The sequence below is a fragment of the Lemur catta genome, chromosome 1, assembly GCF_020740605.2.
Source record: "Lemur catta isolate mLemCat1 chromosome 1, mLemCat1.pri, whole genome shotgun sequence".
In the NCBI taxonomy this organism is placed as follows: domain Eukaryota; kingdom Metazoa; phylum Chordata; class Mammalia; order Primates; family Lemuridae; genus Lemur; species Lemur catta.
In genome coordinates, this window is record NC_059128.1 from 30066138 (window position 1) to 30091182 (window position 25045).

Sequence of the window (25045 nt, forward strand, 5' to 3'; positions counted from 1 at the left end):
TTTGACCCTGGAGCAGTCAGCAGGCTCTGGGGGATGGGCAAGGCTCTGGGGGCCCACAGGACACATCTAAAGTCCCACGAGTGCAGGCCTCGCTCTGTCCCCCAGCTTGATAAATTGACACACATCAAAGCTTATGTCCCTTGGGCTGATGAATCAGGAGAGTGACGAGGCTAAGGTGGGCTTTATCCGAGGAAGGTCACGGCAGCAGCTGCTAACTTGCCCACGGTGAGTGGCCGCCTGTGGTTCTTCTCTGCTCGGGAGCACGTCTGTGGCTGCGGTCTGCAGCCACCCCCATCCCCACATACATGTCAGCCTGCAGGACACGTGGCCTCTCCCCAGCCCCCTGCCCTCACCGTCATGGCCTCGTGCCTCAGGCAGATGCTACCCCCAGCCAGCCTCTTGGGGCACTGGCCCGGTTCCCACGACCTGATGTCTTTCTGGGGCCCCGTCTTCTGGACAGGGAGGGATTTCCCTCCTCACTGTCTCTTGGGATTCCTGGTGGTTGCTTGTTGGCTGTCGAGAGGATGACAGTCGGAGTTCTGTGTGAGAAGTGGCCTCGGCTTCTCCAGGAGAGAGTCGAGCCAGGGGCAAGGGATGAGGGTCTCAGGCTGTGACTCTCTGCCTCAGTTTCTCTAGCCCTGGGGCTCAGTCTTTGCACTCAGAGGACTCGTACATCGCTCTCTGGACAATTCCACGTTCTCCTTACGGAGTCCCCACCACTCTGACACCTGGCCCCAACCGTGGGCCGGAGAGGACCTTCAGGATGATCTCATTCTGTCCCCACCCCCCAGCACAGTCATCCACACAGCACATGATTTGGTGGGCGTAGGTCTTATTTGAAAAGTTCTTCAAGGAAAAAACATTTACGTCGTCTTAGTCATTCCTTCCAATTCTGAGCACATGCATTCTCAGGAAGTTCTTCCTTACGCCCTGCCTCAGTTTGTCTTGCTGCAGTTGAAACTCATCTTGTCTTATTTGTCAACTGGTTGTGAGGCCTGTCTTTCTACCCCTTAAACCAGGCATCCTTTATCACCTGCAGGGCACCTTTCTCTGGGTCCCAGGATGCACATCCATCTTCTTCCCGGCTGTCTTCCTTTTTCCCCAGTGGCCCCCCAGAAGGCTTTGAGTTCACTTCCCCTTGGTGGAGGATTAGAATATGCACAAGAACACAGCTGAATTTAAAACCACCTGAGCAAACCCAGCTGGTGTTTGGTGCAGTCTCCTCCACAGCCTTAGAAGGTGGTGTCCCCCTGGGGTTTCCAGCTCTTTGCGTCTGATTATCATTCAGTCCCCTTGTCTGGGGTCCCTGCTGGCCTAGCACGCAGCATGTGATGGGTGCTTGGCTGTCCCAGAGGTGCCCGTGCTGGGCTTTCCAGGCATTCTGTCCTTGCAGGGTTGGTCCTTAAGTCTTGCCCTTGGTGCAGTAGAGGGTCCCTCATTTTTCTCTGAAGTGCTTTCGGCTTTGGGCCAGGAGCCTTGGGAGACTGCAGGGGCCCTGAGCGGCCCCACTGCTTCTCAGTTGGCACTTTGTCCCAGGACTCCCAGATTTGAATTCCCACATCTCCAAGATCCTGGCAGATTCAGCCTGAGGTCCTGAGCCTGGGGACTCCAGGGCCTGCACTTGGAATTCCAGGATGGACATGAATTTTCCCACCTCCCCACCCAACCTGAGTGTTTTGACTTTATCAGTGATTGGATTTGTTTCTTCCCAACGTGCATGTTGGGCCCCAACCTCAGCCCTTCTCTGGGGGCCCAGTTCACCCACTAAGACCTCTGTCCGGGCTTACCTGACCCATAGGGCCTGTCCACAGGCTGGCATAGAGGATGGTGGGGGGAGGATGTGACTTCAAAGCCTCAAGGGCTCCATTCCAACCACATGGAGCTGCAGGGATGGGATGGGAGGGGCTTTGCCCGCACAGGTGTGTACCAGGTGCCCCTGCTGCTGGGGTCGGCTGGTCTTGACTCTCTCTGTCTTGTTGCCAGGCGGAGACAGCAGCCAATCGCATCTGCAAGGTGTTGGCCGTCAACCAGGAGAATGAGCAGCTCATGGAAGACTACGAGAAGCTGGCCAGTGATGTGGGTACCCCTGGGTTCTCCTGGCTGGGTCCCAGCAAGGCCCTGCCCTCCCCACTCTGAGAGAAAAGGAGCCCCCAGAACCTGTACCTCCAAATCCATCCCTAGAGCATTGTCCCAGGCTGGGTGTAGTCCATGAGCCCAGCACAGTTTACCCGGGGCAGCGTGGGCTCTGCTCCGGTGCTCCCAGAAAGGGTCAAGGTGGGTCTTGGTTTCTTCACTTCTTAAGTACAAGTTGAGCCGGGGGCTCTCACAGACCTTTCCAGCCTGGCGTACTACTGGTCTGTGAGTTTTGCTCAAACTAGAAAAGGAGTGTGTCTGCCCCTGAGAGGGTATGGACCTTGGTAAATCAGTGCTGGCTCAGGCTCGCATAAGCGGCTGGGCCCACCCAGGGGACAGGATGGGACAGTGCAGGGTTTCCTATTCTGCCATTGGCTACATTGGGACTAAGACTCCACTTGCTCCTTACTCAAAATAATTCAGCTTTTGAGCCACTCAGACCAGCCTCTTGGTGGACCTGTTGTCCAGCACAGTAAGAACCCAGGTTCTCAAGCCCATATGCCTGGGTTTAAGTCCCCGCTCTGCCATTCCAGCTGGGGCACCTTGGCGAGTCACATGAACCAGCAGTGCCGTGGTTGCCTCCGCCGTGACATGGGAATGACCACGGTGCTCGACCCCGTAGGGTTCCTGTGGTCATTCAGATGAGTTCATTCGGGCGGCGCGCCCGGCACCGTGCAGTGTTCACCATATTTCCTGTCGTCGTGTCCACGCCTTCCCCATCTTCTCCACTGCTGTCACCCTGGCTCAAGGAAAACAATCCAGGCTGCTGCCCGCCTGTGCTCCAGCCCGGCTCTCTGCCCCCAAACCAGCCTCTTCTCTTTTGAGTCAGGGACCCACATTCTAGATCCCTGTGTCGGGTGGCAAGGACCTTGGGGAACAGCTGTTAACCCTGTCCATGGTATAGATGAGGAAACCGAAGCCCAGGCAGTTAGGACCTAGAACTGAAACTCGCGTTTCCTGCCCCTTAGTCCAGCTGTGTCCGAGCAGGGAGAGCAGAGAGGTTGAGTGATGTGGCTGTGAGTTAACATGCCCTGGTAGCCAAGTGGGCTCTCTGGAACCTGGCCTCACGGCCTGGGAATGCCCTAGGGTGTAGTTGGGAAAGAGTTTGCTATCGGGAGAGACCCCTCCCTGGTACCCGTTCCCCATGTGGGATGGGCCATTGGGAGCATGGGGGGGAGGCCAGCCCACGCACACACCCTGCCAGCATCCTCACCCCCACCCCTGTCCCACCCCCACCCCAGCTGCTGGAGTGGATCCGCCGCACCATCCCGTGGCTGGAGAACCGGGTGCCCGAGAACACCATGCATGCCATGCAGCAGAAGCTGGAGGACTTCCGAGACTACCGGCGCCTGCACAAGCCCCCCAAGGTGCAGGAGAAGTGCCAGCTGGAGATCAACTTCAACACGCTGCAGACCAAGCTGCGGCTCAGCAACCGGCCCGCCTTCATGCCCTCCGAGGGCAGGATGGTCTCGGTGAGCACCAGCGGCCGAGCCGGGGCCCCGACCCGACTGTCCACCCTGAGCTGCTCCTAGCCGTGGTCAAATGCAGCGTCGCAGGGAGGGGGCCCGGGGAGGAGGACCTTCTCTCCCTCCACATTACCACCCAGGCTGGCGCCCAGACTCGGCCACAAGGCGGCCCTCCCTGGCCATTCTGGGTCAGGCTTGCCCTGCCAGACCCTGAGCATCCACCCCAGACCTCCCCAGCATCCCCCGATCGTCTTTGTAAACAAAATGCCTCTGGACATAGTAAACCAAACAGGATATAAATCAGTAGCAGTAAAGTTAATTTTTACTTCCATAGAATCATTAAGTACTTCAAAAAAATTTATTACCTAAAACAATAGACCTTTTTTTTTTTTGGTATGATATTGGAAAGATACAAATAAGCAAAGTACGGAAAATAGAAATTACTGACAGTCTTACTACCCAATATCAACTTTTTAAAAAGCCTTTTAAAAAGATTCTTTTAGTTTTTCCATATAAATATAATTTTTAAGGGATTCCTAATGCATGTTTTATATAAGCTGCTTAAAAAAAACCAACTTAATATATTGTGACCAGCTTTCCCTGTCATGCAATACTCTTGTTTTATGTCACTGTTTCATTCTTTTTTTTTTTTTTTTTAAACAAGGTCTCACTCTGTTGCTTGGGCTGGAGTATAATGGCGTCATCGTAGCTCACAGCAACCTCAAACTCAAGCGATCCCCCGTTCTATGCCTCCCAAAGTGCTAGGATTACAGGCTTGAGCCACCATGCCCAGCCTGTGTCACTTTTTGTTACTCATTCTCCTTACCCTCTCCCCAGGACTTAGGGAAAAATTTTAGGAGCCAGAGAAACATACAGAAGAAAATTTAACAAGTTCCCCATGACAGCTTTTTGTTCTTAAAGTGAAGAGTAACAAGAGCACACAGGCGTGTATGGCAGGAGGGGATGGGCGAAAGACAGGCAGTGCTGGGAGAGGCAGCATCCAGGACATCACAAAGGGAGAATAAAAGACTTCAACGTAGTGTACGCAGTTGGGGAAACTGCAGTCCTCTTATGTGTTCCAAGGCAGAATCAATAGGTTTTAGCCAGAGCCGTTGCTAGCCAAAGGGTGCTCTGCCCCTTCCTTGGGGCAGATGCAGCCTGGCCCAGGATGCATGGCCGGGAGGGTGGCATGCAGGGCCAGCCCCAGTCACTGCTCAGCTGGGCATCCTTACACGACCTGGAGGGAGTGGCCTATCTGAAGGGATGTGGGTTTGCGCTCGGCATTTGTCCTCTTGGAATTGTGGCCGGCTCGCCCAGGCCAAGGTCCCTGCAGGCTCCAGGCTACTGCCCAGAGGCCTGAGCTCATGGACGGCTCCAGGAACACAGGAAGGCTGGGCAGCTCCAATGCCTGCTTGTCTTGTTCATTGTTCTGTGTTCCTGGCTGGGCCCAGGACCCCTGGGATTGGTTAGAGTCCTGTCAGAAGCCAGCCCTAGGCATGGAAGGCCTTGGGCTCTTTCCTCATGGGGCTCCACACTCAAAGCCCCGTGGGTCAGTGGTAACTGGCTGACCCATGTGGACTCAGGCCCCAAGCCTTGCCAGGAGGTCTGGCTCCTGGGGGCCCAGGGAAATGCCAGTGGGAGCTGGGGTGGATGTGGGGCAGAGACGGGAGGCATGGAGCAGGCAGGGGGCTTGGGATGGGGTCTGGGCCCTGACCCTGCACCTCCCCTCCCCACAGGACATCAACAACGCCTGGGGCTGCCTGGAGCAGGTGGAGAAGGGCTATGAGGAGTGGCTCCTGAATGAGATCCGGAGGCTGGAGCGGCTCGACCACCTGGCGGAGAAGTTCCGGCAGAAGGCCTCCATCCACGAGGCCTGGACAGATGGTAAGGCCAACCCAGCTCTGCCTCCCCAGGGGTCTCTGGCTTTCCTCCGCCACCAGCCGCAACTCTGTTCTCCTGTCGCTTTTTGTTTTTTTCGTTTTGTCTCTTACTAGTTCTGTGGCATTAGGCAAGTTCATTAGCCTTTTTGCTGTCTCAGTTTCCTTATCTGTAAAGTGGGGATAATAAGAGTACCAACCTCATGGGTTTATGAGAATTAAATCAATTAATACAGACAAAGTACTGAGGAGTTACATAGTGTAGTGCAATGCTATGTAAGTGTTAATTTTTAATGGTTCTTGTCACAGTAATTGATTTTTCCTCCCCTGAGTCAGTTAGGTTGGGTTTGAATCCTGACTCTTAGAATCCACTGCTTAGAAGCAGTGTCAGTTTGGAGTAGTGACTGGCCCTCCGGGGTGACCACGTGCCCTCCCGTATCGGTTTCCTAGGGCTGCTGGGAGAGATTTCCACAAACTTTGTGGCTTAAAACAGCAGAAACTTATTCTCTCACAGGTCAGGAGACCAGATGTCCTAACTTGAGATGTTGGCGGGGTTGGTTCCTCCTGGAGGCCCCAGAGAGGCTGTCCCACGCTGCCTCCCAGCTTCGGTGGCTGCAGCAGTCCTGGGTGTCCCTGGGCTTGTAGCTACATCGCCCCAGTCTCTGCCTCTAACCTCACATGGCTTCTTCTCTTGGTGTCTCTGTGACTGAACCTCCCTTTCCTTTCTCTAACAAAGACCAGTCGTTGACTTTAGGGCCCACCCTCACCCAGTGTAACCTCATCTAACTAGTTACGTATGCAAAAACCCTATTTCCAGAACAGATCACATTCTGAGGTTCTCGGGGTGCTCTTCAACCTAATACAACCTCCTCGTGGGGTTGTTGTGAAGCGTAAATATCCTAAGTACGTCGCATGCTCAGTTCAGTGCCCGGCAGGCGGCGCACTCAGGCGGGAGTGGCCCTTGCGGATGTCCTCTGCTCCCTCCACTGCCCGGCCTCCCTTGGCAAGAACCAGCGCCCTCGCCTTAGCACATGTATGTCCCTGTTACTCCGACCTTGAGGCACTTGGGGCTGTGTCTGGTGTCTGCTTATTGGCAGCTGAGGTTCACTCTGAAGAGAGACAACTGTATCGTCTGAGAATAGTCTTTTCCTCGGAACCTGGGCCAGGGCTGCAGGGGGGCGGGTGGGCTGCCTATCTCCTCGGGCCCTCCCAGCCACTTCAGCTGGAACCCCTGGGCAGACCCGTTGGCCAGGGGAGCTCAGGATTCCCCCATTCAACCCTGTTTTGTGCTCCTCAAACCTTAGGCTGGAGATGAGTGGGGAGGACCATACCCTAAGGGCATTTGGGAGTGGCTTGGCTTGGTGTAGGGGACAAGAGTGCTTGCCTCGGCTAAGGGGGGTTGGCTTAGTGCCCTGTTGTGAGTACGTGTGCTGGGCTTCACACACAGTGACCAGAGGTGCTGCTCTGCCTTCCACTGTGCATGTGTGGAGTTACTTATCCAGGCGTGGGTGCAGCAGAGCAGAGGGGAGATGGTGGAGATTGTACCCATTCATCGCATGCTTCTAGCATGTGTCCTCTGTTGGGCCAAGGAACAGCTCACAGCCAAGGTACAGGGCAAGGATTGGCCTCATGAGCTTGCCAGCTACCAGCAAGAGCATGAGAAGTGCTGGCATGCCAGCACAACCTCTGGGGACAGCAGTTTGGCCATACGTATTCACACCTAACGATTTTATTACTCTCTAACCTGGGTATTCCATTTCTTGCGACTGTCGAAAGAGTTAACCCTAAACAAGGGAGAGATCACATGCCTGGAGATGTTTGGTGAGACACCTGTGCTAGTGCAAGCCAAGGGCCTCAGAGCCCCGCAGGAGGGCCGTGGGTGGTTATGTCAGTGGTGGTGCAGACACTCGGCGGGACGTCTGCACAGCCGTAAGAGGGGGACGTGGAAGACCACAGAGCCAAAGTAGAAATTGCGATAATGTGCTGCTAAATATTTTGTAAGCAGGAAATATGACTTATATATGCCCAGTGTTTTAACAGAACAGCCATATAAGGAAAGACTGAATGGGGTAGATAAGAAGGCTTATCTGTAATTTTTTTTTTCTCTAAACTCACTATATTATCATCCTGATTTAAGAAAAATAGATAGGACAGAAAAGCCATGTGGGGACAAAGCCTGGACCTTGCAGATCGCCGTGCAGTGGACGCCTCCTTGGGAAGTGCCCCCAGAAGTGGAGCTCCTGGGGCCCTACGGGGTGATAGTCGGGGCCAGGAAGAAGCCCCCCCAGCCCCTGCTCCTGCTCAGCCGTGTGCCCCTCTCTCTGAACCCAGGCAAAGAGGCCATGCTGCGGCAGAAGGATTATGAGACAGCCACGCTCTCGGAGATCAAGGCCCTGCTCAAGAAGCACGAGGCCTTTGAGAGTGACCTGGCCGCCCACCAGGACCGCGTGGAGCAGATCGCTGCCATCGCACAGGAGCTCAAGTAGGCGGCCCCGGCACCCTGTGGCCCCCAGTGCGGGGCTGGGGCTTGGCATTCTCAGCCACTGTGGGAGATGGGGGCGTGGCCGTGGAAAGTGAGAAGGGTGGGTACAGATGGGAAGGGAGTCCATACAGAAGACAGGAACATCCGCGCTGCCGGGTGACAAGCCTGTGACCACTCCCAGCCTGGTGCAGGCCTCCTTCCTCCCGTGTGGCTAGTGCCGGAGCCAAGAATGACCAAGCCTTGGCTCTGAGCTTTCTTGTTGGGCCTCAGTAGCTCCCTGACATTAGGTGCTGGGGTAAAGGTGGGTGTCACCTCCAGCCTTGGTTGGGCAGGGCCCGTTGGAGGCGAGGACTGGCCTTTTCTGGTCTCTTCCCTGCTGGTCTCCTGAAAGCCAAGGGGGTGGGGTGGGAAGGGTGCCTGGAAGGTCTGATGAAGGGAGCACCCCTGGATCTTCCTGCACCACTAGTGCCCCCCACCCCAGGGAGAGGGAGAGGACCATGGAATTAACCCAGGTCACCCAACTGCCTTGTCTCTTCCCTCCCCAGTGAGCTGGACTATTATGACTCACCCAGTGTCAACGCCCGTTGCCAAAAGATCTGTGACCAGTGGGACAATCTGGGGGCCCTAACTCAGAAGCGGAGGGAAGCTCTAGAGGTGAGGGGCCCTGGAGGGAGATCTGGGCCTGCGCCTAGCAGCTGTGTGCAGTGCCCCTTCCTGCTTCTTTGTTTTGGGCTAAAGACTCCAGGGGTTCCTCGGCCCTCCCCCACCCCTGGCCTAACTGGACGATTCACTTTGGCATAGGATTTGGTCTTTGCCCTGACGGATGTGTCTCCTGTCTTGCCCTAACATATCTCATCCTCCCGGTTTAGTGCACTTAACAACCCAACCGCAGCCATTCGAGAACTTTCCTGTTCTACAAAATAGACACTCTGGGGGGCCAAGCCAGGCGACTGCAGTGTGAGGTGGTCCATACAGAGCTCTTCAACCTGGACCCCTTGGGGCTTGCAGGAGAAGCTTGACAGAGGTGGGGGATGATTCTGGACATCACTTTGCTAAACAGCCCCACCCCCACCCCATTTGGCCCTCCCAGCGGACAGAGAAACTGTTGGAGACCATTGACCAGCTGTATCTGGAATACGCCAAGCGGGCCGCGCCCTTCAACAACTGGATGGAGGGGGCCATGGAGGACCTGCAGGACACCTTCATCGTGCACACCATCGAGGAGATCCAGGTGTGCCACACGCCCCGCCCCAGCGGCCGCTCCACCAGCTGCCACGGCCCACGCCCTGCGGGTCACACTCCTGCAGGACTTGCTCCTGTAGGGTAGGGGACTGAGGAAGAGCATCTGAAGGATTTCGTAGATTTGAAACCTTTGCATTTTATTTATTTTGATGAGGTAATATATGCACGTGGTATAAAATCCAAAAAATAAAAAGGCTGTGCAATAAGGTCTCCCTTCTTGGCCAGGCGCAGTGGCTCATGCCTGATGCCTGTAATCCTAGCACTCTGGGAGGCCGAGGCAGGAGGACTGCTTGAGCTCAGGAGTTGGAGAGCAGCTTGAGGAAGTGTAAGACCTCATCTCTAGTAGGAATAGAAAAATTAGCCAGGTGTGGTGGCATGCGCCTGTAGTCCCAGCTACTTGGGAGGCTGAGGCAGGAGGATCACTTGAGCCCAGGAGTTTGAGGTTGCTGTGAGTGGGGCTGACGCCACGGCACTCTAGCCTGGGTGACAGAGTGGCAGAGTGAGACTCTGTCTCAAAAAAAAAAGTCTCCCTTCTCAGGCCTCCCCCTCCCAGGTAAGCACATGACCACAGTCTGCATACACAAACAAGTGTGTTTATTTCCATGTTCTTTTCTATACCTTTTTTTAAAAACACACAAAAAATAGCTTTTATTATATACTGTATCCTCAACCTTGATTTTTAATTGAACATTTATCTTGGAGTTCATTTCACATCAATTAACAGCTTCCTCAACCTTTTATACAGCTGGAAAGTATTAGATTTAAAAGCTTTTGCAAAGAGCTGAGGAAGCCAGTGCTGGGGAGGTCACCTGGGGGGACAGACCTCTGGGGCACCCCTTGCCGCTGATGTGACTCTGGCATAGTGAATGTCCCAGGGTGGTTTCTGCCAATTTCCCCAGCCCCAAGGATGAAGCTGTTGCTTTGATGACTCTGCCTTCACCTTCCTGGGGCCATACCTGCCATCCCGGTTCTCAGCCGTGACAATCTTTGATTTGATGCTTCCCAGCTGGTGTGGGCCCCGCTCCTGTGGCCCCTCCACCCACCTCTACCTGGACCCAAGGGCTCCCCTTGCTCCTCTTGCCCAGGGCAGGCACCAGCCCCCTGAGTGACTGCACTCCTCCCACCCTGTGTCTGTCCAGGGACTGACCACAGCCCACGAGCAGTTCAAGGCCACCCTCCCTGATGCCGACAAGGAGCGCCTGGCCATCCTGGGCATCCACAACGAGGTGTCCAAGATCGTCCAGACCTACCACGTCAACATGGCGGGCACCAACCCTTACACAACCATCACACCTCAGGAGATCAATGGCAAATGGGACCACGTGAGTTTCATAAGGGCAGGGGGTTTTGTCTTTTTTTCATTGATTGATTTTTGTTGATTTCATGTTTTAAATGGTCACATTTAAAACTCACTCATTGTGTGTCCAGCTAGCAAATGACTGAATTTCTGGAACAAGTCGACATCTTCAATTCCTGTTCCGTTGCTGACTGGCCCCTTCCCCACGTGGGTCCTCCATTTCCTCCTTGGGCAGATGGCTGGCCCGTCCCCAAAGTCCCATGGTTGTTCCCACCCCAGGTGCGGCAGCTGGTGCCACGGAGGGACCAGGCTCTGACAGAGGAGCATGCCCGCCAGCAGCACAACGAGAGGCTACGCAAGCAGTTCGGGGCCCAGGCCAACGTCATCGGGCCCTGGATCCAGACCAAGATGGAGGTGGGTCCCGTCCTGGGAAGTCGAGCTCAGGGCTCCCACCCGTCCCCAGCTCCATCCCAGCCAGGTTGCCCAGCTCTCTATGGGTGGGACCCAGGAGGACTGAGGCCCTGAGCCCAGGACTGGTCTGTTGTGCTGCAGAGGGGTGTAGAGGCCTCTGCAGGGAAGGCCTGAAGGCTTCATCCTGGTATCTAATTTGGGAGCAAAGACTGACCCAAGGACAACTAGGGAGCCACATATGAGAGTCCCACAGGAGGGTTGGCCTTTAATGTCCAATTCAGCCTCCTCCCTTTGGTGGCTCTCGTTGACCAGGCCTCCTCTTCCTCCCTTACTGCTCCTCCTGAGTGATGAGCTTGGGCTAAGAGAATGAACTTCCTAGAGAGAGAACCGAACCCCGGTCAAGTGTAGGATTTTTTGCTGAATTGTGTGGGCTAGCTAGTGGGGTGCTCTGGCTAGAGCATGGCCTCTGAGCTCCTTGAGGGCAGAGACCATGGCAAGTTCACATTTGTGTGGGCCACCCCCCACATATTGTGCTTAGTAGCCACTCGGGAAATATCTGCTGGATTGAGTTGAGTGGACAGAAGCTGTGTTCACAAGCGAGGTTTGTTTGCGTGGGTGAATGTCAGACAGAGATGGGCAATTGGCCTGGCCTGTGGGGTGGGTGGGATCAGGTGGCCAGGGTGAGCACCCCAAGAGGCAGAGGGGCAGGAGTGAGAACATGGTCCCTGAGGGGGTGAGCCAGGCATGCTGGGCTGTGAGGGTCCTGGCTCAGTGGGTCCCTGAGATGACGATGGTAGGGAACAAGGCTTGGGAAGGGGGTTTGAATCGCAAGCAAAGGTGAACATTTAGGTTAGCCACCGACCCTGCATCCCTTCCTGAGGCTGACAGGTGCCTGAGAGGTGGGAGGTGTTTCGTCCAATGATAACAGTGTTTGCTCCACACCTTTATGATGCTGTTTCCACACCAAGGAGCACTCACGCTAAATGTGCCTTAGTGATTACCAGTGATGGCCTCCCTAGGGCTGGGAGGGGAACCAAGGATCATCTGAGAGTTAGCCAGTGACCTTGGGGACCCTAGTCCACACCCCGCAGGTGGTCTGACAAGGTGCCTTCTTCCGGATGAGCAGGAGATCGGGAGGATCTCCATTGAGATGCACGGGACCCTGGAGGACCAGCTCAGCCACCTGCGGCAGTACGAGAAGAGCATTGTCAACTACAAGCCAAAGATTGACCAGCTGGAGGGTGACCACCAGCTCATCCAGGAGGCGCTCATCTTCGACAACAAGCACACCAACTACACCATGGAGGTGGGTGGGCTGGCCTTGTGCCTCTGAGAGGGGGCCTGTGTCCCTTCTGTTTTCCCCCAGGGTGGGGGTGGGGGTGGTTACCCATCTTCCAAGGAAGCTGGTCATCGTAGGAGGATAAACTCACTTCTCTTCACCCCTGAAGCTTCGCATCTTCCATCTTTAGTGTCTTCTGGATTTCCCAAGGGACTTGTTAGGAGTTCACGTTTCTAGGACCCATGCCCAGGATTTGCCAACAGGGGTAGAGCTCAAGAATCTCAATTTTTAATAGCACCCCTGGTTATCGGGTGCTGGTGGGCTCCAAATACCGGCTTAGGCTCCTGTTTTCTAAATGACTGTTTTGACCGTGAAAGGGCGTGTGTGCAGGCATGCACATGCACACGTGTGTGTGTGTGTGTGTGTGTGTGTGTGTGTGCGCGCGCGCGCGCGCCAGTCAGTGTCCCTTAGTCTCCCCTGCCACTGGATCTGCCCTCCTTCCTGACCCGACCCCTGTTGGCAAGCCCTAATCACTCTGCTGCCCCAGGCAGAGGCCACCACCCTGCCCCTTCACCATCTAGGGTCCCCTGCCCTAGTAGGTTGTCTGTGTCCAGCTTCTCCTCCAGCTCGTGACACTGAGAATCCACAGGAAAGGCCGGGTTTGCCTTGGCCATTTGGACGGTTGGAGGGAGGAGTGGGCAGGGCAGCCTGGGGCCCCTCTGCTGACAGGCCCCTCGCCTGCCCGCAGCACATCCGCGTGGGCTGGGAGCAGCTGCTCACCACCATCGCCAGGACCATCAATGAGGTGGAGAACCAGATCCTGACCCGGGACGCCAAGGGCATCAGCCAGGAGCAGATGAGCGAGTTCCGGGCCTCCTTCAACCACTTTGACCGGGTGAGCCCCGCCCTGACGCTTGCTGAGCGCAGCCCCCAGCCCCCGCCCCAGGGCCCTGGAGGGCAGTGCCCGCCCAGGGTGTGGGCTGCCGTGCAAGTGTAGGGGCGGGGGAGCTGCCATCAGCCTGCCCTGACTCGGTGCACCCTACAAAGCCAGCCTTGGAAAGCCTGTCCCTGTGTCCCATGAGCTTCCTGCTTTCCTGGCGAGCGCTCGTATTGTGGGTGGGGAGAGATGTTGTACCCCTGACCCTTGTTTGCCTGCCCTGAGGAATCAACCCTCAGGTGAAGGCTTGCTGTCCCCGGCTGTGGGGACTGTCCCTCACCATCCCAAGGGATGGAGGAGCAGACTCCTGCCCTCCTCCTGGCGGCCTTTGGGTCACTCTGCCGAGGATGTCAGCTGCTATCCTGGGTTCTCATCCCAGCTTCAGACAGGATGAGCATTAGTGGGCTGCCCCTTCCCAGTGCCCTGGGGCTTGGGGGTGGACATAGGGTGGAGGGGCATGGGCTTAGGGGCTGCCCACCTCCCCTGCCTGCTTCACGGCCCTCCAGGCACCTGGGTGGGGGGAGCCCCTGGGGAAGGCGGGCTGGGCCGGGGCACTCCTGGGGGAGCTGCTCGCCCTCATGGCTCATGGCGCTCTGCTCTGGCCCTGTTTCCCGGAGCAGAGCTGTGTGTGCAGGGAGAGGGCACACCCTGGAACCTTGTCCATGTGTCTAACCATGTGCACTTTTATTTCCCCTCCTCCCCCGCCCCACCCTCCCACCCGCATGCCTCTGTGCCCATGTCTCCCTACACACGCCACCCTCCCCGGGGCATGCCCCTCACGGCCTCCACCTCCCTGGCACCGCATGGCTCGCTGCCTGGCGCACCGCGGCCCCAGGATCACTCCGGCACACTGGGTCCCGAGGAGTTCAAAGCCTGCCTCATCAGCTTGGGTTATGATATTGGCAACGACCCCCAGGTACTCGCCTCCTGCATGGAGCATGCTCAGGGTGGCATCTGGGGCGAGAAATAACGCGTTTTTCCTTTTTCTCTTCTCTCTGTCTGGATCTCCCTGTCCCCCTCCTGTGGGCCGTGGGGCTCGTCTCTCCTGCTGTCCCTGCCCGCCCTGTGTCGGGCTCCTCCTCCCACTGCTCCATCCTCCGGCCTCTGCCCTCGCTCGTCTTTCGTGGGAACCTGCCTGGTGCCCGCCCTCTTCATCCTGCGGACGGATCTTTGCATCTCCCTGCTCTGTCTTCTTCCTTCCTGTGGATGTCTTCCTCGGATGTGTATTTGTGTCTACTCCTCCATGTTCCTCCCCCCTTTATTGTCCCCCAAACCATAAACTTCATCCTCCCCTCCGGCCGTCTGTGCCCTGTCCTGGCCCCGGGCCGGCCCTTCCTCCTCCCGCCTTTCTGACCCTCCTTGTGTCTCGGTGCCACTGCCCCACAGAAGAAGACAGGCATGATGGACACGGATGATTTCCGCGCCTGCCTTATCTCCATGGGTTACAACATGGTAACGTAAACCCCACCCTCTGCCTGCCCTGGTGAGGAGGAGCCAGCTGGCGGGAGAGGCCGAGTCCTAGCAGTGGCACGGTGGCAGGCTGGAGGCCCTCCCCGGAGGAGCCTCGAGTCTCTGGTCCCTGGGGACGATGCTCCTTGAAAGCTGGGCCCCGCCCTGGCCTGTATCGGGGAGGCCTGGCCTTCTCACCTCAGTCTCCGTGCCATTCATCTTCTGGTACTTACGGTGGAGACGGGGCTTCTCTCTCCTGCCCTGGGCGGCTGGGCTCACCCTGAGGCTGGCAGGAAGGACTGGCTGTCCTGGACTTGGCGGGTTTGGGGTTGGCTCTGCTTCATCTCACATGGGACATGGGAATTTAGATTTTCCCCCTCCACCCTGGTGATGGCTCCAGTCAGGCCCGCACGGCCTTGCCATTATCCCAGGCCCCCTGACCACCTTGGTCTGGCCCCTTCAAGCAAACTTTCTAGGCACGGCAGTCAGGTGACTCCTGGGCCTTGTGCCAAGTGCAGAGCCCACAGACTGCCCGATGCAGGGCAGGGGCTTGGGGCTGGACATGGGGAACCTGTGAGTAAATCCCAGCCTGCTGTTACCAGCTTGTGGCCTCAGATGAAGTGAGGGAGACCCTGCAGGACTGTTATAAGGGTTAATTGAAGGAACTTACACAAGTGCTGGGCACATGTCTGGCATGTAGGAAATACAGTGTGGTGGGGAGAAAACAAATTCTAGAACCAGACTAGCCAAGTTCAAATCCCAGCTCTGCTACTTACTGGCCATGTGACCCTGGGCAAGTCACTTAGCCTGTCTGGGCCTCAGATTTCTCATCTGTACAATGAAAATAAGATTCCTACCTCATACAGTTGTGAGAATTAAATGAATTAAAATATATAAAGCACTTAGAATGATGCCTGGCACATAGTATATGCTATGTAGGTGTTAGCCATCATTATCATTACTGTTGTCATTATAATTATTTTCAGTATTATTATTTGGTCCCTGGGGAACCCAGGCATCTGTAAGGGGTGGGAAACCCTGAGCTGGGTCTCCACTGTTGGGTGGTGTGTCCCTGTCATACCCTTAGGACAGCCCCGGTTAGGTCTGGGGGCTGCTGTGCCCTCTTCTTCCAGCCATAGGCTGTCTGAGCCTCCAGGGTCTTCAGGTCCATATGAGATATTCCCAGCAGGTCAGGGGCTGATGGGCCTGGGCTTGGCTGTTCCCTCCAGGGAGAGGCGGAATTTGCCCGCATCATGAGCATTGTGGACCCCAACCGTCTGGGGGTAGTGACATTCCAGGCCTTCATCGACTTCATGTCCCGAGAGACAGCCGACACAGATACGGCAGACCAGGTCATGGCTTCCTTCAAGATCCTGGCCGGGGACAAGGTGAGTCTCCTGGGATGTGGGTACTGTGTCGGGATGGTAGGTGCTGGCTGGATTCTGATCCAGAGGGGGAGGGCTGGGACACAGGCTCCTCGACTGCTCTTCTTCAAGGGTCCCAGGGCATCTCTCACTGCTGCCCCCCTCTACCCATTTCTATAATGCCTTGAGCTCAGCTAAGGTACCAGGACGTAGTATCAGCTTAAGGGAGTCCCCTGCCAGGGGCACAGCACATCAATGAGGGACTCATTCATAGTTGTGATGAAATGACAGGTGGTAGAGGGCAGTAGAGTGATGTGGGTGTGTGACTGGATTGTGGACATCCATCTGAGAACCCCTGGGACGTCACCCTTGCACAGACATGCACGTGGGTGGCAGCAGGGAGAGGGACTGTGGGAAGCACGTCTCTCTTATTTTTCTACCCTGTGCAGTGGTCTGCTTTGGGTTTCCAAATTTCCCAACTGTCCTGCAGTGCCTCACCTTGCAACGGAAAAGCAGGAGGGATGCAGAAAGGCTGTCCTCTAGGGAGGCCAAGTCTCTGTCTGAGATGGTCATTGTGGACCTGGATGTCCCTCAGACCCACAGCCAGCTCTAGCCCAGGGATCTGATCTCTTTAATATTATAGAAAAGACTCAAAAGAGTATCCAGAGGAAATTGGGGTGGGGAGTGACTGGGGGCTGGGTTTCCTTTCTGTAAAATTCACAGGATAATCCTTTTGCCATCCTTCCCTCAGAACTGAAAAGATTGTTAGGAGAAGCAAAACCCAACAGGGAGTATAATTTCTGAAATGTCTCAATCTGTAAGGGAATAAAGGCAGAACCTAACAAAGAGGTCCCCAAAGGTCTGATTTAGGTTCAAGGACACTCTCATTTGACTCCTAGCACCTTAGAGCTAGAAGGATCCTCAGACCATCTAGTTGAAGTGACTCGTTTTGTAGAGAAGGAAGACTGAGGCCCAGATGAGGGCCTGGTCTCCTGACTTTTGGGTTGGTGGTGGCAGCCCACCCTCCCTTAAGCTGGTTCCTATGGGACTCTGGCAGAGGTAGGGCACGGGGCCAGGGGCCGACCTTGTGGGTCAGAGACCCAGTGTGAGCTTTCCTGGACCTTCAAGCTCCTAAAAAGCAGCAGCTTCCAAACAGACCTACGGTGGGCAAGACCAAAGGGGGAGTGGGAAGGCAAAGCCCCAGGCTGTGAGCCACCTGGGTGGGACAAGGCTACGTGGTCAAGCCTGGCCAGATTTTGGATGCTGTCTGCAGCAGTGACGTCCAAACCTGGAAGGTCATCTTAATCTGCCAGAGGGCTCATTACAATCAGACTTTATGGCCGAGGCCTCCAGAGAGCCCAAAGGAGTAAGTGTGAGGTCCCCTAAGAATCTGTAAGTCCCACCAGAGTGTCTGCTATTGCTCCAGCACGTGACTATTGCAGACTAGTGTGACACACGAGATTTTAGGCATCATTAGCATATCGAGTTAGCTTGGAAAGAGACTGGACAACACGATTTTTAAGATACACAGTGTACATGTAGACATGTGGATATGTCTGTCCACATGTGCGAAGAAGTACCAGGAAGGAGCCAAAAAGGCTACTTACCGTCGCGAGTTGGTTTACCGCTGCTGGACTTTGCGGCCATGCCGTGCCGTGCCACTTTACGGCCGCTGTGCTTTGCGGCCGCTCTGACCGCGCTCTCTCCGCAGAACTACATCACCGTGGACGAGCTTCGCCGTGAGCTGCCGCCGGACCAGGCCGAGTACTGCATCGCGCGGATGGCGCCCTACACCGGCCCCGACGCCGTGCCCGGTGCCCTGGACTACATGTCCTTCTCCACGGCGCTGTACGGCGAGAGCGACCTCTAGCCCGCCCTGCCCGGCCGCCGTCGCCCCGTATGCCGAGCCCCGCCTTGCGCCCTCGCTGTCCCCCGTCTCCTGCCCGGGTTTGGTTTCAGCTCTCGGCCTCCACGGGCGAGCTGAGGCCCATGTGGCATCGAGCCTCCCTGCCCGCGAAGGGACAGTTTACAAAATTATTTTCTGCAAAAAAGAAAAAAAAAAAGTTACGTTAAAAACCAAAAAACTACATATTTTATTATAGAAAAAGTATTTTTTTCTCCACCAGACTTAAATGGAAAAGAGGAAAAATTAACTATTTGCACCAAAATGTCTTGTTTTGTTGTGACATAGGAAAATAACCAAGCACAAAGTTATATTCCATCCTTTTTACTGATTTTTTTTTTTTCTTCTATCCGTTCCGTCTGCTGTATTCATTTCTCCAATCTCATGTCCACCTTGGTGTGGGAGTCAGGGTAGGGGGTACTCTTGTCAAAAGGCACATTGGTGCATGTGTGTTTGCTAGCTCACTTGTCCATGAAAATATTTTATGATATTAAAGAAAATCTTTTGAAATGGCTCTTTTTTAAGGAAGAGAATTTATGTGGCTTTTCATTTTTCAGTCCCTCAGAGGTGTGACTAACCTCTTTATCAGCACACAGTTTAAAACAAAAATTTAGTAGGGCTTATTAAAAATAGGGCACACTTGGAGAATATGGACAACTTTGATATTGCTTGCACAGACTATATTAAAACGACGACACTGCCCTGGCAGCTCTCTGCCTGCTCCTTGCTGTTTTCCACAGCATTAAACAGCTCTGTGACATCTGTATATGTCCCCAACTCCATTTATTTTTGTTGCAGGGAACAGCTTGAGTTGTCTGAGTCATCTCACTCCTTGGTATTCAAAATGTCCCACAGATAGCAGCTGTCCAGCATCACCTGGAGCTTGTTGGAAATGCAGAATCTCAGACCCCGTCCCAGAATATGAATTCAGAATCTGCATTTTAACAAGATCCCCAGGCGCTTTGTGTGCACTGCTCTAGCACCTCTCATTTTTCACCTTTCCTATCATCTCTCCCAGAGTCTGTCTTTTATTCAAAATGCAGGGTAGTGAAGACTTTTATCAATAGTACAGTGTGTCACAGAAATGTAAGTTGGCAACTGAAGTCGTAGATCTGTGTTCAAGTTATGGCTGTGTTTAGGAGTTAAACGGTTTGGTGCAGTGTTTACAGGAAGTTCGGTTTGTGGAGTCAGACTGCCAGAGTTGAAATCCATGACTGCCCTTTCCAAAATGGGTGAACTGTGCACTACAGTTCCCTGATCTATTAAGTGGGGATAACAGTGCCATTGTAAAGTTGATGCTGTAACACAGAGCTTGTAGGGCATTAGTACATATAAATGTTCTGTGATTAATCTTAGATTTCGAGGGACTCAAGCTTGGTCTGGTTGAGGGATCTCTTAAAAATAGAATGCTTAACATGAATTATGTCCCCTCATTTAAGGCACAGGGCCAGGGGTGAGACCAAGACTAAGTCAGAATTTACTGGGCTGAGACCAGAGATGACAGTCTATGGTGTGAGGACCTCTTGTTTAGGGACTAATTCAGTGAGTTTCTGGAGCACCTGTAGCCCTGGGGAAGAGGGTGCAGACAGGAGAGCCACTGGAAAAAAAGGCTATGGGGAGAGTGGTGTTTGCTTTGGGAAAGGTTCCTATAGATTTTTCCACAAGTTAGGTGAATGCTCAGTGTGGGTCTGCTGTGGCAGAATCTTTGTGGGGAAAACCGTGGAACAAGACCAGACCCTGGTCTACAGAGTCAAAGTCTTTTGAGAGAGGCCGACAGACTTTGTTTTAGCTATTTACATGCAAGTCTAACCAAAGATAAAGTGGTATGGATGGCTGCGCACAGTGGCTCACACCTGTAATCCTAGCACTCCGAGAGGCTGAGGTGGGAGGATTGCTTGAGCTAAGGAGTTGGAGACCAGCCTGAGCAAGACCCCATCTCTACTAAAAATAGAAAAAAATAAGCTGGGCATATGGCACGTACCTGTAGTCCAAGTCACTCGGGAGGCTGAGGCAGGAGGATCGCTTGAGCCCAGGAGTTTGAGGTTGCGGTGAGCTATGATGATGCCACTGCACTCTACCTGGGGCAACAGAGCGAGACCTCGGGTCTCAAAAAAAAAAAAAATAGTGGTATGGGAGTTCAGGAGAGGGAAATTGTTTCAACTAGAAAGTTTTCTAAACCCAGGGTGCAAGCACTTTAATGCCTCAATTTCCAGAGATATGATCAATCAGTGTCCATATCTGTTCAATTTTAAAAAAACGTGTAAGTCATTTGAACAAAGTGTGTCCACTAAGTTATTCCTTAATTTTCAATCTGTTAAAAGGGTAAGATTTTAAAAATCTAAGTTCTTAAGCTTTTAAGATTATACACATCTTGTTATTACTGATAATGTCATTTCTTCCATAAAAATAAACACTCTTGCTTATCCATTAATCATTCGTACATTTAACAGATTAAGTTCCCAAAACAATTAACTGCATTTTCAAATTCATTAAATTTCTTTAAACATTTTAAACCATACTTACAAGTTTTAATAATACTCTCTAGGATATCAGACTCCCGACCAGGCATATGCAAATCCAAGCAGCAAAGTCTGGCTCAACACAAAATAATAGAAAATATTATAAATGTAGTAAATCAAGTTCCCTTGAGCAGTCCAGTGCTGTTTATTAACAATTTCCTTATACTCCAAAATTAAAATCACATCTAATTTTCAATTACACATTTCAGAGTAAAACCCACAAAACTATAAACTTGGGGATAGGTGGTCAGAAAAAAATAAAACCCCACAAAGCTAATGTATGCCAGATTCTCTTACGTGTTCAAGCACTTTAAATTAATCCACAGGTTGTCACGATGGGTACAAAACTACCCAACACTACTAATGTATTAGTACTAAGAGTTTGATTTACTTCATTTTATTTATTTTTAAATAGGAGATTTAAAGTCCCTTGCTACTCATTGCTGGTTTTTTGAGTTAAAGTTTCAGAATTGTGATATGTCACTTGGTGGTCACACAAGATGAGGTACTTGCTTCTGGGGCGATTCTATGCAAGGCATGGGTGGTCTCTAATAGACACTGTCTGCTCTGGCACCAGGATCCCTGAGCCCATGCCTTTCCTCTGGCATTTGATTTGCAACCCACTGCACCACTTGCCCCTTGGGCATCCTTTGAATTTCACCTCTATCCAGTTTTCACTGTAAACTATTCCAGCTTACTTTAAGTGATTGGGTAGATGGAATTCTCCACTCTGACCCAGGTGGCAATTAACTGTTCCTGCATCAGTGGGATAAATTCACTGCATCTCTCCTACCTGTGTGGACGATGCATTTCTTTTGCATTTTTCTCTGCCTCTGACCATACCTCTTTTAGGGACTTTGTTGACAGCCTTGTGAAGGCCAATCTATGAAAACAGCTCCCCCCTCTCTCTCTCTCTCTCTCTCTCTGGCCTGTCAATCCCTTAACAAGACCCTCATGACTATTCTGAGCACCAAGCCTGTCAGAGGAGTGTGATCGAGCTGCTGTTTCTTCCATCAGTGAACCAGCTCAGAACTGTCCCATGGACCCAGGGTCAGTGCCCAAAAAGTGTAGTCACGAGTTAGCAGGACCGAGAACAGATTAGATCCCCTGAAGTGGTGAGGAGAGATTGGAGGCTTTGCCAGATCTTTGGCCTGTGCCAGGCCCTCCTGTGCACCCACTGGTGGCTTGAGTGGTGTGCAGCGCCTCTGAATTTAAGGCTCCGAAGCACTCTGACACAACGGGGCCTTACACTGGGGTCTGCCTTAGTCACTGAGAGGAGAAATACAACCTCCTTCAACTTCAGTGCCTGGCAAGGATGTGGGCTCAAGTCTGCCTGCCACTTGCCAGCTAGGTCACCTTGAGCAAATGACCTCAGATGAGGTGGTTATGCCACTGTCCTTTCTCCCTGGCAACATAGTAGGCATTTAATAAGTGGCAGTGAGTATTGTTACTACAGTTCAAAAAAAAACAGCTGTAGCTGTGCATAGTGAGTGGTGCCTACGTCCAGCTCCTCGGGAGGCTGAAGTGGGAGGATAGCTTGAGGTGAGGAGTTGGAGGCTGCAGTGTGCTATGATCGTGCCTGTGAATAACCACTGCACTCCAGCCCAGGCGACATAGCGAGACCCTGTCTATATTAAAATAAAATAAAAAAAAATCACTGTGCTTTGTTGTCATGTTATTTAAGATATTCTTAAAAATACCATCTTTCAATCTTTATGCTCTGTGGTAGGGCTAATAATGGTCCCCCCTGCAAGATGTTCATATCCTAATCTCTGGAACCTGGGATTGTTCCTTTACATGGCAAAAGGGACTTTGGTGAGTAAGCTAAGAATCTTCAGATGGGGAGATTATTCTGGATTATTTGGTGGCCCTTGTGAGAGGGAGCAGGAGTATCAGCCTCAGAGGAAATGTGACAACGAAAGCAGAGGTTGCAATGATATGAGGCCACAAGCCAAGGAATGTGGGCACCCTCTAGAAGCCAGAAAAAGCAAGGAGACAAATTCTCCCTTGCAGCCTCCAGATGCAACACAGGCCTACAGAGCCATTTTGGGTTTCTAACCTCCAAAACTGTGAGATGATAAGTTCGGATTGTTTTAAGCCACTCCATTTGTGGAAATTTGTTCCAGCAGCCATGGAAAACTAATATATGCTCCATCATTCACGCCTCTGGGAAAGCTGGCTGGCTCCCTGACATCCACGACCCACCCATGTTAGGAGGCTTTGCAGAAACTGCCCTAGCTTCAAAGGCCGGAGCATGCAATGTTGGCCCTTGGGAGGCTGCCTTTGTCAGTGACATGGACCAACTAGCCAGCTGAAAGACACAGGGGAAATGATTATAAGACTTCAGTGTGTCTCAGACGCAGGAGCTAGAAGGCAGCCCAGCTCCAGGCAGGGACCAGCCACGGGAGCTGGAAAGCACCCTGGGAAGCTGAGATCCTGCTTTCTCCACCAGCTTAGCTGGGCCTCTCCTTGTGTGTGGGCTTCATTCCTCTCCCTGCAGCCTGGCTTTCTGTGCTCATGACTCCCCGTGGTAGCAGAGGCCAACTCCACAGTGCCCAGTGTTGACGTATCCTCTACACAAAACACTAGTCCCAATTCCAGATTTCCAGGACACGCTTGGTCCTGGCCTCTTCTGATACAATGATACCTGTCCATGGGTAAGACTGGGGCCATTGCTCATGGTGTAGGTTGGGTATCACCTCTGGGATCATCTAAAAGGTGGCCTTGTAAGAACTACCTCAATTCATCAATTTTCACATTTTAGCATCTCTGAAATTGAGATGCAGCTTACGATTGCTCTCACTTATAATTAATTACATTACAATTGCCATTGGCCAGGTAGCAGTCATGACTTACTGTCATTGCTGCCCTTTTGAGATAGGAATGTGAGTCCTAGCTGTTGTCTCAAAAACCTCCATTAACACCTGGTAAGATCAAGCACCAGTATCAAAATTTGCAGAATGGGTGCCCAGAAAGAAAAATCCTAGTGATGATGGTGTGGCACTCTCTTAAGAGATGCTGTGTTATCAGTTCTACTGATGGTAACTCAGATGGTGCTGTGTGAAAAACAGGCACTTAAAGACTGATGTGGACGTCAGAAGAGTGGGACTCTGCTTTTGATGAAGGTTTTTTTTGTTTTTGTTTTTTTTTTTTTTTTGAGACAGAGTCTTGCTCTGTTTCCTGGGCTAGAGTGCTGTGGCATCAGCCTAGCTTGCAGCAACCTCAAACTCTTGGGCTCAAGTGATACTGCCTCAGCCTCCTGAGTAGCTGGCACTACAGGCATGTGCCACCATGCCCGGCTAATTTTTTCTATATATTTTTAGTTGTCTGGTTAATTTCTTTCTATTTTTTAGTAGAGATGGGTCTCACTCTTGCTCAGGCTGGTCTTGAACTCCTGACCTTGAGCGATCTTCCCGCCTCAGCCTCCCAGAGTGCTAGGATTACAGGCGCGAGCCACTGTGCCTGGCCTCAGTTGATGAAGTTTTAGCAAATTTGTTCTCCTCGTACTATCCTTTTTCTCTATGTACATGATAAAAATGTCTAAGTCTAAATGAGCTTTTTAATAATGTACATAGATGAGTACATAATAAAATTCTAAAGAAAGCACTATGTTATACTTTTTTCTTGGTAGCCCATAAAATAATGGAGCATCTACAAATCTGATCATATCTTAGATTCAGTGAAATATGCCCTGTGAAACAGGTTACCTGTCAACACCCCAAAGTCTTCTGGATTCTATTTTTGATGGAAGATGAAAAGAAAGATTCATCCTAAACTTAGTCTCTGTAATTCAGTCATCTAAGAGCTCCAAAGGCAATGTAAAGCAACCATTCCTATCACAGATTACTTTAACATATACTTTCTAATTGCCCTCTCTGGCATCTTTAATTTCTAATCATCTTTCTTGCTTAGAAATCTTGAATCCTACTTTCTCAACCAACAATGCAATAGAGATTTTGCAAACTCTAATATCGGTGGGAGTTGGCTTCTGGAAACATGCTATTTAAAAGATGGGCTGAGCCAGGCACGGTGGCTCACACCTGTAATCCTAGCACTCTGGGAGGCTGGGACAGGAGGATTGCTTGAGGCCAGGAGTCTAAGACCAGGCTGGGCAACAAAGTGAGACCCTGTCTCACACAAAACAAAACAAAAAGATGGCTTGTGAACACTTGTAAAAGGATACAGGGGTCCCTAGGCCCAGCCCGGTTCCATGCAGAAGAGGCTCTGCTTGGTTAACTGTCTTCTTTTGAGGTTGGATACCAGGCTCTGGAAAGAGTAATATAAAGATGTCTCAGTCCTTGCTGAGATTCCAAACTCTAATCCTAGTGGGAATGATGGGGACAGGGCAGTGGATGGAGAGCCCCACTGGAAGTCTAAGTGACTGTGTACAGGAACGTGCCCACAGTGTGCTGGCTTGTGAACCTGACAACTTGCAGGGAAGTTTCTGCATGTTTTAAGGACCAATTATTGGTTCTGTCTTGGTCAACATTTTTCCTAAATGACTTGGACTCATCAAACCCGCAGTCATTATGGAGCCAAAAAGTGGGAGAATTAGGGTCTACAAAGATCTTAACGGGTAATAACAATGGGGGTAATCTTATAAGATGATAGTTCATAGGAATAAATGTAAAACCCTGAAACTGGGTCTAGTGGGAAAAGAAATGAATCCAACTCCAAGGTGGAAAG

General features: G+C 52.4%; 1 protein-coding gene across 3 annotated transcripts in view; it reads left to right on the forward strand.

Moving 5' to 3' along the window:
* Positions 1 to 18354, forward strand: part of ACTN1 (actinin alpha 1) — a 94990-nt gene extending 76636 nt beyond the window's left edge. The window contains exons 9-22 of one of the 3 annotated variants that reach the window (XM_045565036.1): positions 1984 to 2076; positions 3375 to 3605; positions 5336 to 5483; positions 7808 to 7958; positions 8504 to 8612; positions 9049 to 9189; positions 10340 to 10522; positions 10777 to 10911; positions 12035 to 12214; positions 12936 to 13082; positions 13960 to 14040; positions 14511 to 14576; positions 15803 to 15961; positions 17649 to 18354. In XM_045565036.1, the coding sequence (XP_045420992.1) occupies positions 1984 to 2076; positions 3375 to 3605; positions 5336 to 5483; positions 7808 to 7958; positions 8504 to 8612; positions 9049 to 9189; positions 10340 to 10522; positions 10777 to 10911; positions 12035 to 12214; positions 12936 to 13082; positions 13960 to 14040; positions 14511 to 14576; positions 15803 to 15961; positions 17649 to 17807 (1983 nt within the window). In that variant the 3' untranslated portion in view covers positions 17808 to 18354. The remainder of the gene's footprint in view (positions 1 to 1983; positions 2077 to 3374; positions 3606 to 5335; positions 5484 to 7807; positions 7959 to 8503; positions 8613 to 9048; positions 9190 to 10339; positions 10523 to 10776; positions 10912 to 12034; positions 12215 to 12935; positions 13083 to 13959; positions 14041 to 14510; positions 14577 to 15802; positions 15962 to 17648) is intronic. The other 2 variants (XM_045565019.1, XM_045565027.1) reach the window with 2 other exon arrangements.
* The last annotated feature ends 6691 nt before the right edge of the window (positions 18355 to 25045 follow it).